General features: G+C 44.8%; 1 protein-coding gene across 2 annotated transcripts in view; it reads right to left on the reverse strand.

The window, feature by feature from the left end:
• Positions 1-18783, reverse strand: part of SMC1A (structural maintenance of chromosomes 1A) — a 57962-nt gene that overhangs the window by 30190 nt on the left and 8989 nt on the right. For both annotated transcript variants that reach the window (XM_068248381.1, XM_068248379.1), the window contains exons 2-7: positions 16740-16928; positions 15513-15625; positions 9797-10000; positions 7180-7418; positions 3900-4158; positions 3648-3788 (exon numbers count right to left, since the gene is read on the reverse strand). In XM_068248381.1, the coding sequence (XP_068104482.1) occupies positions 3648-3788; positions 3900-4158; positions 7180-7418; positions 9797-10000; positions 15513-15625; positions 16740-16928 (1145 nt within the window). The remainder of the gene's footprint in view (positions 1-3647; positions 3789-3899; positions 4159-7179; positions 7419-9796; positions 10001-15512; positions 15626-16739; positions 16929-18783) is intronic.

An 18783-nucleotide genomic window follows, 5' to 3' on the forward strand; every position in this document is an offset into this window, starting at 1 on the left:
CTATCTCCGTCGGAAAGTCGCAACAGCGCCCCCGCTGGAGCCCGAAAAAGGTAAATATTGCACAGGCTGTCGGATTTGTCGCCTGTGCGTTCCGGGGGCTGCAGCGAGACCGCCGTGGGACACAGGAGGACGGGGGAAGCCTCAACAGGGTCCAGAGGCTTCCCCCTACTGAGGTGAGTACCCCCCCAGGGGAACTTTTTTTCAGTACAGGTTTTCTTTAAAGGACTTACGAGGCGAAATTAGGAAAAAAAGTTAATCACTTGCCTCATCTTTTAAGGCACGGAGGACACCGTCCACACCCTCCGTGCCGATCCGCCGGGTCCCCCCGCTCATTAGCCCCCCCGGGCCGGCTCCCGACCCCACGGCCGGGTCGGCCTCTCCTAAAATGGCCGCTTGCTCTGGCCGCCCATCCACGCTACGTAGCGTGGATCGGGGAAGGTTGGCCCTAGAGCTGCGCAGCCGCACTCGCGGCTATGCGGACTGCGCAGCCGCGGCCAGAGCAAGCGGCCATTTTAGGAGAGCCCGACCCGAGCCGTGTGGTCAGGAGCCGGCCCTGGGGGCTAATGAGCGGGGGGACCCGGCGGATCGGCACGGAGGGCGCGGACGGCGTCCTCCGTGCCTTAAAAGATGAAGAAGTGATTAACTTTTTTTCCTAATTTCGCCTCGTAAGTCCTTTAAGATATCAGTGCGGCAGTAGCCATGGAAGTCTCAATCAGACTTCTTACTGGGGTCCCCAACCCCTGGTCCGCGGCCGCAGGATGTGCTGAACTGGGCCGTGACTTTGCAGCGCACGGAAGCTGCGTGGAAGCTGAGTAGTGAGTGAGTCACTGAACTCAGCAGTATACAAGGAAAGCAGAGCCATCTGCAGCCATTGTTACTGCTGCCACCTGGTGTCTGTAATTTGTATTGCAGTATGCTTTTTGTCTGTGCGGACACTGGGTGGCAGCGGTGAGGATGACTGAGACGCTCTGGTCTCCTACCAGCCACAGCTCAGAGTCTGCACGGAGGAGAGCAGCTGGTGCAGAAAACGTTTGCAGGAAGAATGGAAGGCGAAGGGAAGGGTAAAGTGAGCGTGTGGGTAGGAGGTAAAGGTGAAAGGAGTGTGAGAAGGGAGGAAGGATGAAGTGAATGTGGGTAGGAGAGGAAGATGGAGGGGCTGAGGGGGAAAGGCTGGGAGGTGGCTGTACCAGCAGATAAGGAATCCCGGACAGTACCCCCCTCTCTTTCACCACCTGTCACACCAAATGTATCTTGTGCTGGTCCATTGGAAAAATGTCCTGATGCTGAAGCGGTCCTTGGGGCAAAAAAGGTTGGGGACCGCTGCTCTATAGGTCACAGGGATCCCCAACCTGTGGTCCGCGGCCCAGTGGTGGTCCGCAGGACGCTTTAAGTTGGGCCGCGGGACTGTCCTCTTGCCCCCGCCCCGCCTGCAGCCGCCGCTGCTGTTATCTCTGGCGGCCGCTTGGTATCTTACATTCCCCTTCTCTCCCTCTTGTCAGCGTGTGAGTCACAGCAGCGCGCCCTGCAGCTGCTGTGACAGAGAGGGAGAAAGCAGGAGAGAAAGAGCGGCTTCCTGTAGCGGCGCGCCGTTACTATGGGAACCGCTCTCTCTTTCCTGCTTCCTCCCTCTCCATCACAGCAGCAGCGGGGCGCGCTCTGGTGAGAGAGAGAGGGGAATGTAAGACACCGCCGGCCAAGGTAACTGCAGCAGCGGCGGCCGCGGGGGGGGGAGTGGGGGCTGCTATACTTGGGCACTATACTGGGGCACTATACTAGCTATACTTGGGTGCTATACTGGGGCGCATACTGGGCACTATACTGGCTGTACTGGGCACTATACTGGCTGTACTGGGGCACTACTAGCTGTACTGGGGCACTACTAGCTATACTGGGGCACTACTAGCTATACTGGGGCACTATACTGGCTATACTGGGCACTATACTGGCTGTACTTGGGCACTATACTGGCTGTACTTGGGCACTATACTAGCTATACTGGGGCACTATACTGGCTGTACTGGGGCACTACTAGCTATACTGGGGCACTATACTTGCTATACTGGGGCACTATACTTGCTATACTGGGCACTATACTGGCTGTACTGGGGCATAATAACTATACTGGGGCACTATACTACCTATACTGGGGCATACTAGCTATACTGGGCACTTTACTAGCTATACTGGGGCACTACCTACCAACACTGGGGCACTACCTACCTATACTGGGCACTATATTAGCTTTACTGCGCACTATACTAGCTATACTGGGGTAACTGTACTAGCCATACTGGGGCAACTAAACTCCCTATACTGGGGCAACTATGCTAGCTATGACCCCCCGGTAACCCGCTGTGCACGACGCTGTCCACTAGGACGCTACACCCCCCACAGGCCCCGGAGAAAAATTTGGTCAGAAAGTGGTCCCCGGGCCGGAAAAGGTTGGGGACCCCTGCTATAGGACATACATGGTGTCCCTCAAAATTGCAAAAATATAGTCCTCATTCTCTAACTGCTTTAGGGGTTGTACTACACCTTGCACGATGTGCCACACCTGGTGGAAATGCCCAAAAGTTTCTAGCCTATAGACCCGTGTTGCCACCTTAATATTCAACGCCACCCATGGTCCCTTCACTAAAGATCCCAAAATATTGTTGCTTGAGCACAAGCCTTGATACATTGAACCATGCCACCCACAAACTGATTCTTATTGGGTCTTCCCCAAAAGTTTATATTGCCTCACAATGGAAACACATGCCTAAGGCGGCCTTGAATGACCGCCTAAGCCGATAGGGTGTGTGTACAGCGGCCGCCAACCCATGAACGATACCCCCAGCGGATCAACTCACCCCCATGACGTACGATCGCGTTGTCTGCACCACTCCCTCATGTTATTTCACACAAGCACTGTTCTCCCTCCGCCTCAGTGGATAGCTACAGAATGTGTTGTCAGCTACACAGCTGACATGCGTCTGTACAGGCTGGCCAGCGATGTAGCTCAAAGGGATCGGGTCATGATGCCCGACAGCCAACATAAGTCAAGAGGTGTTATTGCACCTTTAGACCAAGTTGACAAGAAACTTGCTAGAGAGTTTTAGACACCATTCACAGTTTCGAGATGGTGTGGGGACCATGGGTGGAACATAGGGGAGGTCCATCTATTTATGATGTTCTAAATAGATGAGCTTATAGGACAACTATAAAAAAAATGTGTATTTTAAACTGGGATGGGAATAGCTTGTCTAGGTGTTTGCAAGAAATGCTGTATAATCTCAAAGTTTAACTCTTAATTTAATGCTTGAAAAGCGCCTCACTGATGGGTGTAGGGGGTTAGGCCTCGACCAGTGAATCATGAGAGGGGGGATACCTCGCCCTACATCTGTTAACCCGGTGTGTACTTTTTAGCTTTTGCATGTGACAGCAGGTCTCCCTAGCTTCTAATTTTGTCTGTGGATGAGCTAGGAGTTCTGGTTCACCATAAGCTTGCTGAGCAATCTGCAACATTGTATAATATGGGCACAGATAACGTAAGGCTTTCAGGGAGAGCTGAAGTGTCTAAGGAGAACTTGTGTGCAGCAGGGGGGATTCAGACTGGCTGATAGGAAACAATCGTTTTGGTGAGAGCAGTAAAAGGCATGACGTCTTACTTCTGTCTCCACTTTCTTCCTCTCCTCTAAGTCAAGACGATCCTGGTCAGCCTTCTGGTCACGATTAAATTTTTCCAATTCTTGGGCAAGAGTCGCTGCCCTCTTGCTGGCTTCCTCTTTTAAGCGGTGGTATTTCTTGACCTATGTGACAAAACAGAGAATAATAACAGATAAAAGTCCATCAGATAAATAATGCCACTCGATTCCTCAACTAACAGCAGAAGCCGACATAAAGGAAGACTATGTTTGTACCTGGTTTTCTTCTAGAGTGAGATCTCGGCCTTGACTCTGGCTCTCCTCCTCCATCCTCTCCTCGAACTCTTGCCTGGACTTTTCCACTGCTTGCACCTCCTTCTCCAGTTCATCCATGTCTGCCTTGCGCTTCTTATACTGCTTCTGAGCATTCTGAAGGGACTTCTTTGCCGCTTCCAACTTTTTGATCTTGTGAGATGTGTTCTCCTTGGCTTTAATGTACTGAGGACGCTTCTGATTCAGCTCAGCATCCTTCTCCCTATGGACAGCGAGTTGCAATTATTATTACAGTTTTGCAGTATTGTACTGTTTTTATGAATAATTGAATGGTGTTAAGATGGTGGCTAGTGAAGAAGGCATAGCATTAAGAACATATTTTTAAAGGATAACTGAAGCGATAGGTATATGGAGGCTGCCATATTTATTTCCATTTAAAGAGAATCTGTACTCAAATTCTTACAATAAAAAGCATACCATTCTATTCATTATGTTCTCCTGGGCCCCTCTGCTGTTTCTGCCTCTCCCTGCTGCAATCCTGGCTTGTAATTGACAGTTTTATCCAGTGTTTACAAACAAAAGACATAGCAAGTGATACGCTGAGAGTAGTTTAGTGTGTGAGTCATACAGAGTGTGCCGGGGGCCTGGAGAGGGTGTGTATAGCTAATATCCAATCACAAGCAGCACAGCACATTCCAGCCTGACTGCCTGAGCCCGACAGAGGAGAGAAGATTAGATCATATAACAGAGATAATACAGCTACTGTGCAATTAGGAAAGGCTGCAGTAAGACAGACCACATTAGAACAGGTATAGGAACTTATAGGATAGAAGAAATAAGGATGAAAATTTTGTTACAAAGTCTCTTTAAAGCGGAATTGAAGATTAACAAAAATCAAAGAGTTAGTTACCTCGGGCTTCTGCCAGCCCCTTGCAGCTGTTCTGTCTGTACCGGTGCAGTTTAGTTTCCACCAACTTCTAATTTGATGGCAACTGCACCTCCGAGGCTCTGGCCACGAGTATCTTTCTTCACTTTCCTGTCCGCAATAGTGTCCTGCGCAGGATGCTATTGCGGATGGGAAGATGATCAGTGTGTAGCAAGCACCCAAGGAGGGGAAAAGGGATGATGTGCTATGGCTTGCAGTGTCTCTGCACTCTCAGACACTCCAACGATTCCTCCACAGTCAAGCCAGCACCATCTAAAGTATCAAAAAGCTCTTTTATTGATAAAATGGAAGCATGACAATGATCCCAGCACTGACTGTGGAGAAATTGCAGATGGGAATGCGAGACAGGACGCTATTGCGGATAGGAATGTGTACATACATACACTTAGCCAGGGCCACGCAGGCGCAGTTGCCGTTGACTTACAAGTTGGCAGAAACTTAACTGCACCGCAGCGAGAGAACGGAGGATCGTGGAGGACCGGCACGGGACAGGCAAGTACACCATAGGGTTGTTTTTTTAAATACAGATGTACTTTAAGTACAGGGAAAAGAAAGGAGCCTATAGTTTGTAAGAAACTAGATCCACCTGGGGTAAGGATGAGAGAAGCTAGGAGTACATGGATACTTAGGAAATAGAGGTGATGTATATATTACAAATGGTATGCATACTTTTGTAAAGGTTTTTGTTTAGTGAACTTTTAGGCACAAAATAAATAAGTTATCAAACAATGATGCAAAATGAACCCAACAAAAGAGGGCTTCGGTGAAGCATGTCTGGCTTAGTTATGGGCAGTATCAAGTGTACACCGAGTTTGAAAAAACAAAAACAAAGAAAGAATCTGCTGTTATAACGCTAGCATACTATATAGTAATATACATATTAGAAAAGCTAGTTTGTAACAGGTTCTCTTCTAGTAGTCAATAATGAAAATTACTTATAGCCCCAGAACTTGCATTTTGCTAAGTATGTTAAAAGACCACTAAAATCTGTAACAATTTAAATTTGTATGTATGCATATATATATATATAAATTGTCCATTTCTCCTAGAGTAAAATAAGCTTTAAATTACTTTTCTCATATGACCCTGCCACAGCAGATAGTAAAAATTATGACAGAACTGACAGGATTTAGACCAGACCATCTCCTCAGGGGGGATTTCCAGAAGTTTCTTTATTTCCAAGAGCAGTTGCCCAGTCCAACTGTCAAAAGAATGTGTAAGTGGGTAGGGAGGCCGGCTGACATCTTTGTATAGATCCTTTCCAGCGAGTGCTTTTGTAAAGAATGAAGGAAATACTGAGAATTCCCTATTAGGAAATGGACAGGTCCAAAACCTGTCAGTTCTGTCAGACTTTTACTACCTTCTGTATGTGACCGCAAAATAGCAGAAAAATAATTCATAGCTGATTTTACTTGGGCAGAACTGCACTTCTTATATGTATCTGTACAAATGTATTTTAAAATGTTACATTTTCCTGCGACAGTGGTCCTTTAAGAGAGCTCTCATATGTCTTACCTGAAGGTAGTTTATAGTAGGAGCATAGATTCAGGCACAATATGACACCCTAGGAAGGCTAAGTGCCTTGGCCTTTATTTTCCCTTCTCGGTAAGTAAAGCTGGGGGGGAGAGGCTTTGTGGAGATGGCAACCAGCCCCCTGGACACTCACCAGGCCCCAGCCACTTGCCTTGCTGATGATCCAAGCAGCAGAGAGGGATTGCACTGGTGAGTGACAGCAATGACAAGACATGCATGCTGCATTTCCAGGTCACCAGCACTGTTAAATTATTCACAGGCTGGTAAGCAATTTCCTAACCCGCAATGCAAGTGTTATGGCTGCACTGCTGGTGAGGATGAAATTCTTCCCAATGGAACCACAGAACAAATACCGTTTATTTCAGGGGAGGGAGATCAAATGTTCCCTCACACTGCCTGTGTTACAAAAAAACAAGGTGCAAAATCTACACTAGGGCTTGTGGGAATTATTTTTGGGCTCCCAGCCACGCCATGGACCACCCTGACTCCAGAGAGATAAAGGGGGCTTCCTGCTAACTATTGGGGTCCAGGGCTTCAGAGGACAAGTGATCATCCACTGACAGAAATACCACTTTTTCACAGCACCTGGCTGTCCACCAACTACAACCCCCCCCCCCCCCCTGCAGGCCACTCCCACCACCACACACTCTAGGGCCGACTGACACACTGTCCATCGCACCCCCATTGGCAATCCATCAGTTTTCAGTCGCTCCAAATAGGCTGAACAATGTCACCATGGAAGGAGTGCAGGGAAGATATATCAATTCACTTGTTTACTGCATTAGCTTTGAGCTAACTATTTACTTGATTTCCTTCTCTATGGACTGTTGTTCTCTCATAATTTTCCCCAGCTCTTTCTTCTTGTCCTTCAGCTCCTCCTCGATCTTGTCCATGTGCTTTTTGTCTTTATCTATCTCCTTGTTCTTGCTTGTCAATTCTTTGTTCAGCTTCTCAATCTCAGACTCGTTGTGATAAAGCTTAAACAGCTGTAACTGGATCTGGGCCCGTGCTACCTCATCCTTCAGACGCTGATAACGCTCTGCCTGTAAACAAAAAAGTCCGGTTACCAAATGTTACCATCCTATCGTTGCTTCTGATACTTGGGGTTAAAGGACAAGTATTATGAGCATTTGTAAATACGTGTGTGTACTCGCTTCACATTTGCCCCAGAGCTAAATAAACAAAACATTTATTTTTTCCCCCATGTTCTGGTCACTTACAGCAAAGAAAAATCGAACAGAATCTGGACTAGCCCATCTCATGAGGGATTTACAATATTTACTTTCTTCTTTTCAAAAGCACTCCCTGGAAAGGACCTTTACAATGGTGCTGGAAAGCCAGTCTTTTCCTGTGGAAACTTTTCTAGCAGTTGAATGTGCCTCTGCCATCCAAGGAGTGCTTTTGAAAATAAAGGAATTCTTTAGAATCCCATCATGAGGAGATGGATTAATCCAAAATCTGTCAGATCTGTCCCATTTATACTGCCTACTGTAAGTGACAGGAACATAGGGAAAAAAGGCAATTTATGGTGCATTTTACTCTGGGACAAAACTTACAATTAATACATGCATATTTAAAATGTAAAAAACATTATTGCGATAGCGGTCCTTTAACTGTTCATTTAGACTCTCAATTATGTAGTACTGAGAGTCTCCATCCCAAAAGGTATCAATAGTTTTGGAAATCAGAGATGTCAGCATTTTGGTTAGTGTAAGGCAAGGGCAGGTTTGGATGATAGTACTGGGTGGGTTACAGTTCATGACCTGTCAGTGACTAATGTTTGTTTAGATAGCAGAGTTTAAGGCTTGCCTCCCATGAGCAGTGTAAGAGAGTGCAGTCATTTGTAACGCAACAATGCATGCAGAGAGGGAGAGCATAAGCACATGTACGGGATATCTCACCTCGCTAAATATGCTAGCCAAGTTCCAGAATAAAATCCGGAATTGACATCCCTATCACAGTGGAGCCAGAATAGCAAGCAATTTATTTTAGGGCATGTGGAGTTCATCAGGGGTTACTTTACTGATGGCTTACTGTATATACTCGCATATAAAAGCCTAATTTTTTAGCACAAAAAAATATGCTGAAAAGTCCCACTCCCCAACTTATATGCAAGTCAGTGGAGCACAGCGGGTGGTGGAGCAGGTTTTGTTACTGGCATTGGAGCACAAGGATCGTGCACTAGTAATACTGCTCTTGCCATCTGGCTCCCTGCTGTTTCTGTGCCCCCCCATCCCCTGCAACATGGTGTGCAGAGTGCGCTACTCAAGACTACCCGTGTCCCCCTGGCATGTGGAGCAGAGCGTGCAAGCAGCGTGTCAGTTGTGCAATCATCTGGAATTCTTCCTGTGTGGCGTCTAGAGACACAGCTGTACCATCCTTGGGGCACATCTGGCTATGGGCAGGAGAGCTGACTTGTACTGGGGGCACATCTGGCTTCTGTGGAGGGGGCTATACTGTGGAGGGGGCTTATACACAAGTCAATCACTTTTTCCTGGTTTCTGAGGGAAAAATGGGTACTTCGGCTTATACGGGAGTATATACAGTAGTTTCCTATGGATCCACTTTATGGCTACTGGGGACGAGTAATTTAGTATTTATATAGCGCCAACATCTTCTGCAGCGCTTTAGAGTATATAGTCTTGTCACTTAACTGTCCCCTCAGAGGGGCTCACAATCTAATCCCTACCACAGTCATATGTCTATGTATGTATCGTAGTCTAGGGACAATTTTTAGGGGGCAGCCAAATCACTTATTTGTATGTGTTTTGGGATGTGGGAGGAAACTGGAGTGCCTGGAGGACACCCACGTAGACATGGGGAGAACATACAAACTCCATGCAGATAGTGCCCCGGCTGGGATCTGAACTGTGAACCCATTGCTGCAAGGCAAGAGTGCTAACCTCTACACCACCATGCTCAATTTGCAGTTAGGAAGGGGTTGTTTGGGTAATGCTAGGTACACACCATACAATTTTCTGTTAGATTTACCTGTCAGATCGATTTCTTCCAACATGTTCGATCAGAATTTCGATCGATTTGCGTTCAGTTCAATGAATATCAGTTAGAAAAAAACATTAAAAAAATAAATATCGAAAAAAATCGGTCGAAATTCAGATCGGACAAGTTAGGGGGAAAAAAAAAATCCATCTGGCAGGTAAATCTAACAGTAAATTGTATGGCGTGTACCTAGCATTAGATAGGCAATTAAGCAAAGACTAAGGTGGGAGGTAAGGGTTACCTTACAATAAGTTATGGGAGCCAAGGAAAAGCTAATACTAAGCGATAAATTACTAACTGACACCAAGATCAGTGTAATAATGAAATTAGATTGCAACACATACAAACACAAAAGTCTACTGGTATCCATTGCCTACCATACTATAGAAAATGAATGCAGTTATCTTTATGGAAAACGCACCTCTTCCTTCTCTTGCTTAGCCTCTTTCCTTTCGGCAGCAATGTTTTTCTTGCGGTGATAGTTGAACTGGGTGTCTTCCTCTGCTTTAACCATCTCCTTCTTGCGCTTGTCATACTCGGCCGCCAACTCTCCTGACCTGCTGATTTCCTCAAACAAAGCTGTACGCTCCTTAGGATTCTTCATGGCGATAGATTCTACTGCCCCCTGCAGGAATAAGATGGAAAGACTCATAACAGACAGAATTTATCAGCCAGCCACAAAAGGCAGAACCACCGATATTTAGCAGGTTAGAAGTTATTTAGGAGAGTAGGAGGAGAGGAGAGTTTCTGGATCCGGATACCGTCTAGATGAGGAAACTGCTTCAGTTTTGAAACTGAAAAACTTACACACAATTACTGGTCTTGATGCACTTTATTTATCTGGATCCACATGCATTGATCTAAAAAGCTAGCTTTTGTGCATTTATATCTGGCTATTCAACACTATGATTTTATTCTAAGCGTCAGTGGGCTCAGGCCCTCAAGAATCAGTTGTATCCGCTTCTGTCCGCTTTTCAGCATCTCTAACATTGATGCGTAACTGAAAAGCGGATACAACTGCGTCAGTGGGCTCAGGCCCGGACTAAACATTTCTAAGGCTAGGTGCAGCAGGGTTCTCTCCAGACATTTTTTCCAGCCGGGTGGCATGAAAAAGTAGCCAGGTGGGGGAAGGTCACGCTGGGTGCTACTCAGTGAGAGGTCACACCAGATGCTACAGGGTCGTGTAAGTGTGTGTTCACTGCTGGGTACTGCTGGGAGGTGGAACCACACTGGTGGGAGAAAATGGGTTAACACTGGCTGCTACTAATAGAGGAAGGGTGGGGGTCTCAAACATAGTGATGCTGTTGGGGAGGGGCAACAATCTCAAGTGGGCGGCCCGCCCACTTGAAAGGCTCTGGGGAGAACACTGTGCACACTTAGCAGAAACACAAGCGTTGCGGAAAACACTGCGTTTTTGCTGTTAATAGACGTCTATGGGTCGTACGAAAAACAAAAAACGCATATAAAAACCGAATATGCATTTTTAACAACGCTGATTTTGTTGCATAATATTCAAAAACGCACATAACAAAAGTCAATGGGAACAAAATGTATTGCATTTTTTATGCATTTTTTTTTATTGTTTTGTGATGTAGTTCTGCTTCCTGTTGTCTTCCTAGTGATTTGAATAAAACGCAATATAAAAACGCATTGAAAAAGTATACAAAACGCATGCGAACCACAAACACGTAAAAACACACAAAACGTATATGCGAAACACACGCAAACAAAACACACACACACAAAAAAAAAAAATAAATATGCTGTCTGATTTTAGGTATATCTAAACCACAGCTGTCAAACTCTAGGCCGAATGTGGTTGGCCTCACCATTACATGTGGCCCGCTGGAACGTGAAATGTGGATGGTTATTAGTAGGGATGATCAATGAGATGTAAATGTCTCTGAGTTCATGCAGATTAAATACAAATGTTATACAAATATATGCAGCTTGAAAATGGACCAATCAATTTAAACCTGGGTGGGACTTGACTGGCTGCATATGTTTACCTACAAATTTACATAATTGGGTATGAACTTGGAAATATTTGCATCTCATTGATCATCCCGAGTTGTTAGCAATAAAATAAAGAAATGAGGAAGTGGAGAGCACCAACCTCTGCTGTATATATGCTCGCAGCAAACTGGAAGTTACATCATAGAAGGACGCCCTGGCACATGTACCGCCGGCATCTGGCATTTCCATGTAGCCGACCTATATACAGGCACATCATTTTTTGCCCTATTGTGATCTGCCGTGTAAGGGTAGGGACAGGTCTCCAGTGGGCATGCATGTGGCATCCATAAATCCAAAAGCTGTAAGTAAGCATTGCGCCATATCACCCATATGCATGGGCATCCTATAGAATGTTAATACTATTTTGCTGTGAGCACGTCCATGGAATAAAGTATACAACACAGGCTGATGTGCTCCATTTCCTCCTGATGAAGCCCGCAGCCTTCCCATTCAGAGAGCACACCAGTAACAGCGTTTCTGGTTCAAACATCAATTTGAAATAGTTCAATAAATCTTAAACAATTTGGCCAGCAACTTGGACTGAGTTTTTTTAGATTCTGGCCCCCTATGTGATTGAGTTTGACACCTCCGATTTAAACCTTAGACTAAGGGCTATTAGATATTTGTTCTGTTTCCCTTTAAAATCAGTGGGAAGGACTCTGTGGGTGAAAAGGGATTTTTTCATCCTATGCTCAGAAGCCATTATTCAGTTCTATTGGGTTTAGTCTTACAGGACAACTGTAGTGAGAAAAATATGGAGGCTGCCATCTTTATACAATACCAGTTGCCTGGCAGTCCTACTGGTCTATTAGGCTGCAGTAGAGGCCGACAAGCATGTCAGATCTGACAATGTCAGAAACACCTGATCTGCATTGTTCAGGGTCTATGTCTAAAAGTATTAGAGGCAGAGGATCAGCAGGGTGCCAGGCAACTAGTATTGTTTAAAAGAAAATAAAGATGGCAGCCTCCATATCACTCTCACTTCAGTTGTCCTTTATGCATGCTTTGATCAATTAGATCAGTGTTTTAGCTGGGTGCATTTTGGTGCCACCCTGTGTTCAGGGTTTTTTGGCCCTTTTGGTTAACGATTGTGTTTATGTTCTATCTTTTGTGCAAAACGGTCATGTAAGCGGATATGTTGTTCGCAAATATGCTCACCATTAGGCTTATCTTTTCTTCACCAATAAAGATTGTTAAACCTGAAATCCGTTGGAAGGTTTGCCAGCTACATCAGTCCATACTTAGGAAATATGAAATTAGCGAGATGCTCTTAATACATTAATTCCTGAATAATGAGATCCTCCAAAAATGACCAAACACTTGGCAGATACAAGTACTATCTTTAATAGACTACAGGATGATACCCATCTAGTTTTTAAATGTTGGATAATGATACCCTCCCAAATCCCCGGGGGGCAATCCGGGCAGCGCTTCCTGAAAGAGGCAGAGCTTTCTGCTGTAGCTCTGCCTCTACTGATGTCAATTGCCGCCTCTCCCCACCCCTCTCAGTCTTCCTTCACAGAGAGGGGCAGGGAGAGGCAGAGATCCGCATGGCGATTGACGTCAGTAGAGGCAGAGCTGCAGCTCAAAGCTCTGCCTCCCTGGGCAGCAACATCCATGACCAAGGAAGTCGTGGATGTTTGCCCTGGGATTTGGGGGTCTAAAGCCCTAGTTTTGGCTCAGGGATGCGGCGGTTTACATCTACTGAGACTACTAAAGCGAACTACCAGGTAAAAATAGCAATTTTTGTTCGCTTCATAGTCTCTTTAAAGATACATTTACATTTATAATAGAATTATAGAATAATAAATACTATTATTGTTTGAATTATTCAGTTTTGTCTATATTTATATTTAATCTACTATAAGTAGTGTGCGCTTTGTAGCAGGGTTTAAAAACCCTATATTTTGGGGCAAAACAAGGCCGCACATGGCGCCAAAACTACCTGCTTCGCCCATAGGTGCCCGTTTACCTCAGCAACATCTGCTACTGAGTGAGGCCCTTGGTTTACAATGTAATGTAAGGATCCTGGGAAATTTAGTCAGGCTAATTTTTCATTTTCTATTTAAAATAAAACTTTCCAGAGCTTTTCAACTTAAAAATTACTGAAAAGTTGGTGAAAAAGTACCATCAAAATTATTTTGACTATTTTTTTGCTTTCTGGTGGTTTAACGGCCATTTTATTGACATTTAAAAATATTACCTAGGAGAAAAAGCAAATTGCATATGGGCCATTGTGTAGATTTAATTAAAGAGAGCACAAGGTAAGTGTGATATAGAGGTTGTCATATTTATTTCATTTTAAACAATGCAAGTTGCCTGGTTGTTTCGCCGATCCTCCACCTCTAACGGCCCGTTTTCACTAGAGTGAATCTGCATGCAGATTCGGATAACCAATACAAGTGGATGGGGCTGTTTCCACTTGTCAGGAATTCTGTGCGGTCTGCTGTGCAGAAAAAATCTGCATGGCAGAGCCGTCAGTTTACATGCCGCCCACCCGCACGCGAATCGCCGCTTATGTAATTTAATAGGAAAACCGTAAGTGTTTGTGTCTTGCGGGTTTCCATGCGTTTTCGCGTGCATTATCGCTTAAAAACCCATGTCAATGCTTACCGGCATTGACATGGTTAAAATCGCATAGTGCAAACCGCGAGCGATTCCGCGTGAGAACGCGAACGAATCCGCACCCACATGCGGATTCGTTGATGCATTTTCCGCAACAAAATCGCAAAGCACAAGTGGAAACTGGCCCTAATACTTTTAGTCATAGACCTTGAACAAGCTTGCAAATCAGGTGCTCTGACTGGCTTAGCCACATGCTTGTTTCAGGTGTGTGACTCTACCCGTTAACTGGTAGTCCTGTTGACCTTCTGGTATCGGTATTGTTTAAAGAGGGATTATCACCATAAAAATCTAATTTCAGCAGCATCCGGTCTGAGTGTATTACATGATAAAGATGCTAATCCTGCATTCAAAACTTTTTCTACTGTTATGGTTTGGAGTTATGACATACCTTAGGAGCAGTGGCCCTTTAATTGCCATTGCCAAACAGTTGCACGCTGGGTCTTTTTGTCTATAATATATTCCTTCTCTTCCCTTGTTTTCCCCCCTTCCTTCTATTGACATAAGACAGTGCACTTCCTATTATAGACCTCAGTGGGAGTGTCTGAAGACTCTGGGAAGAGGGCGGGTAACGAATACACAATTAGCAAGAGGAGAAAAGAAAGTGAGGGAGGAAATGATGTCAGGAGGTCAGAGGCAACCATGATGGAAATTTCTAGACTAGGATTCTCTACTTTTCCTTTATAAAATTCACAGGAATAATAATGTGGGCAGTGCAATACATCTGTTATGTATCTACTTATATATGTTTTTTATTTCTAGGTTAGCATGGGTGTCACTTGTTCTTTAAAAGGAAATAAATATGGCAGCCTCCATATCACTCTCGCCTTGGGTTCACTTTAAAGCAAACCTGCGACTTTAAAAGGAAAGACAGTCACATACTTATCTCAGTAGAAGGAAGCCTCTGGATCCCCCAAACGATTATCATGTCCTCATTCATACCACCGCTTCTTGCCGTAACCTTCTGAAATTTTGTGGACACACCCGTATGTGAATGAGCTTGGCCACCACACTGTGCAGGACAGCGTGGCACTGGCCAGTAGCACAGAGCCACTCATGCTTGGTGGGAAAAAAAACCCAGTTCAAGCAGCACCGTGCTACTGTGCAGGCGTATTGGGCTGTGCGGGCCACGCTCATTCATGGACAAGAGTGTGGCTGTCCGCACCCTTTGACAACCCCTTGTCAAGGAGATTCAGGGGGTTCCATGACTGGACTGGTGAGGTGGAGGGGGACAGGGAGGCCTATGGATTATCCAGAGGTTTCCCTCTACTGAGGGAAGTATCCATTTAGCGCACATTTTGTTCCCCTACAGATACACTTTAACAACCTGATTGCTACTAGAAATTGTCTTGTCCAGTTTTGGGTTACCTCGGGCTTTAAGCACACTTTAACCACAATTAAGTATACAGGTGCTAGCATTTTAATTATATCAAGTGGAAAAGGGTGAACAGGTTCCTGCGCATGAGAATTGTCAACGTTTACACAAGACCAACATTTACCTGAAAGACCAAGAAGTTTCTGGCTTTAATCAAGATCCCCAGCTTCTCCAGCTCATCACTGTATTCTGACAGTTGAACAACTTTGGAGTTGATCCTATATTCAGAAGATCCACCTAGGGGAAACAACAAAACCTGGTAAGGAAAAAAAGGGGGTGGGAGGCCCTTGTTAACATTTATCAAAAAAATGCTCCCACTCCTTGCAAAGCAGAAGTGGCATATGACAATGATTAAAGGGACAATGTTATCTCAACTGTCAGTCGTATTTTCTTTTTCTCTCCAGAGGACAGTTCAAAAGTTCATTGGCCTGCTCTGTAAAATCATTTAGAATTCCGAGTAGTGTGTAAACTGCAAATATTAGAGAATGATGCAATGTTATAAAAAAATACTATATAACTGGAAATAAAAATATGAGACTATTTTCTTTATGTGACTCATTCAGGGGCCCCTGAATGAGTCACATATGACGAACCGCGTAGGACGGAGCAAGGATCACGCCGACGCTCAGAGGAAGACTAGGCAAGCCTATGGTGGACGTACAGCCCTGAGTTCCGCGGCTAGGGTTAGAACGTGTACTACGGCTGCCGTAAGGTGCAATAAAGCTTCACTTTTTACCTGGACCCCGGTACCTGCCTGGATCTTTATACAGATTATATCTGTGATATGCATTGAACAAGAATCGCTCTGGTGAGTGGAATCACGAGGGGGGATCGTTGCCCTGTGTCTGTACGGTGGTGGCACGTCCCGGTGGAGTGCGGCACGTGGTGCAATCTGTGTTTTAAAAATACAGTGCTGAGCACTATGTGCAGTTTTAATTTGTTTTTAGGGTATTGGTCTCCTTGCTGGATGTAAGTTGGACTACTGGAAGCGCAGTTCCTGGTTGTAATTGGTACCCCAATAAGAGGAGGGCTTGCTTACGTCCAAAACACAATCTAAACTGTGCATGTTTCCATTATTTGTTATATACTGTTTATGCACCACAAATAAATACTTTTTCTATTTTGTACCCATTTGCTACTCTTTTATTTACAATGGTTTAGATTGCACAGAGCTAGTATTGTATCAGTATCAGTGTTGGTCCTCAGACAAAAATACCAAACAGCCTACCCTGAGGGCTGACTACCACAAGGATCAGCACACACAGCCAAAGGATTTTATAATAAAACTCTCTCTCCAACAAATAAGTCAGCGTTCATCTTATTTATTGTGCAAAATAAAAGCTCTCCTCACTGATGATATGTCTGGCGAAGACCTTGTCTACTCCGTTGTCCTCTTCATAGACCATACTGACAAATGCACGGTTTGCTGCAGGTTTCCCCACAGGGGCTCCATGGATGAGATCTCGCAGCGTCTTAACTCTTAGGTTACTGGTCTTCTCTCCCAGCACAAAGCTGATGGCATCCATAAGATTCGACTTTCCTGTTCACAAAGAAAGTAATGGATTAGTGGGTGCAGGCAAGAATAAGGGTGGAGACACAATGTACCGGATAAAACACATACATTGGGCAACAAACATAATATTGGGCATCAGTTTTTCATCCAGTTTTCCATTTGCCACCCAGTTCCTCCACCGGCATCCCCCATTCGAGTCCCCGTGTGCTACAAATACAGCTCTACCGATCCCAGAAACCCATCAGAGGCATCAGGCTTGGTTCACTAAAAACTAATGGAAATCCTGCATAAGCTCCAGGGAGGATTTTTATTGATCCACTACTCATTGAACCAATGAGAATCCTCCATGGGGAAGGAAGATTCCCACTGGTCTATTGCAAACCAGTTGCACCCTGATGCTTCTGATGGGGCTCTGGGATTGGTATACTGACGCTTCTAGGGTACAGGGACCCAAATGGATGGCAGACCAGAATAAATGGCGGCAAGTTATCATTTTGCAAAATTTATGTGGCAAACGTCCATACTCATAAGCAAGAATTGATTCCCACAGCCTCCATCGCCATCTGCTTTTCCCAGCTGATAAGGAAAAGTCATACAGGAACCAAACTTGCGTTCCGCTCGTCGGAACGAATACATTCCAAACAGAGTGATGTGAGGTTCATAAAAAATAAAAATCAGTGCTCAGTTTGCATTATCTTGATTGGCCAATTTTTCCACTTCCATTGTAGTATGAGGGCCAACAGATTTTGAATACTTTGAACAGATTATGTAGGCAAACTCTCATACTACGTAGAAGTGGTAAAATTGGCCAATCAGAATTCAGTGCATGTTTGCACTTTTAGGACTCTTTCAAGAGGACGACAGCAAAGAATTCACTGCCGGTCAGCTGCTCCTGCGCAATGGCCAGGCACTTGCTAGGCTTTGGCACAGGCAGTGGAGAGGCAGCCCCCTATGGAGTCACATCTGAGCATGGCTGTAGCCTTGTTTCGACACGTGAAAACACCACAACACTTGAAATGTTGAAATGCATGGGATTACAAATGTCATCATTCGGCTGCATATACAGCGATGTTAAAAACTATTTGCCCCCTTCCTGATTTCTTATTCTTTTGCATGTTTGTCACACAAATGTTTCTGCTCATCAAAAACTGTTAACTATTAGTCAAAGATAACACAATTGAACACAAAATGCAGTTTTAAATGTTTTTTATTATTTAGCGAGATAAAAAAAAATAAAAAATATCAAAACCTACATGGCCCTGTGTGAAAAAGAAATTGCCCCCTGAACCTAATAACTGGTTGGGCCACCCTTAGCAGCAATAACTGCAATCAAGCGTTTGCGATAATTTGCAACGAGTCTTTTACAGCGCTCTGGAGGAATTTTGGCCCACTCATCTTTGCAGAATTGTTGTAATTCAGCTTTATTTGAGGGTTTTCTAGCATGAACCGCCTTTTTACGGTCATGCCACAACATCTCAATAGGATTCAGGTCAGGACTTTGACTAGGCCACTCCAAAGTCTTCATTTTGTTTTTCTTCAGCCATTCAGAGGTGGATTTGCTGGTGTGTTTTGGGTCATTGTCCTGCTGCAACACCCAAGATCGCTTCAGCTTGATTTGACGAACAGATGGCCGGACATTCTCCTTCAGGATTTTTTGGTAGACAGTAGAATTCATGGTTTCATCTATCACAGCAAGCCATCCAGGTCCTGAAGCAGCAAAACAACTCCAGACCATCACCATATTTTACTGTTGGTATGATGTTCTTTTGCTGAAATGCTGTGTTACTTCTACGCCAGATGTAACGGGACACGCACCTTCCAAAAAGTTCAACTTTTGTCTCGTTGGTCCACAAGGTATTTTCCCAAAAGTCTTGGCAATCAT

Source organism: Hyperolius riggenbachi, chromosome 8 (genome assembly GCF_040937935.1).
Source record: "Hyperolius riggenbachi isolate aHypRig1 chromosome 8, aHypRig1.pri, whole genome shotgun sequence".
Classification (NCBI taxonomy): domain Eukaryota; kingdom Metazoa; phylum Chordata; class Amphibia; order Anura; family Hyperoliidae; genus Hyperolius; species Hyperolius riggenbachi.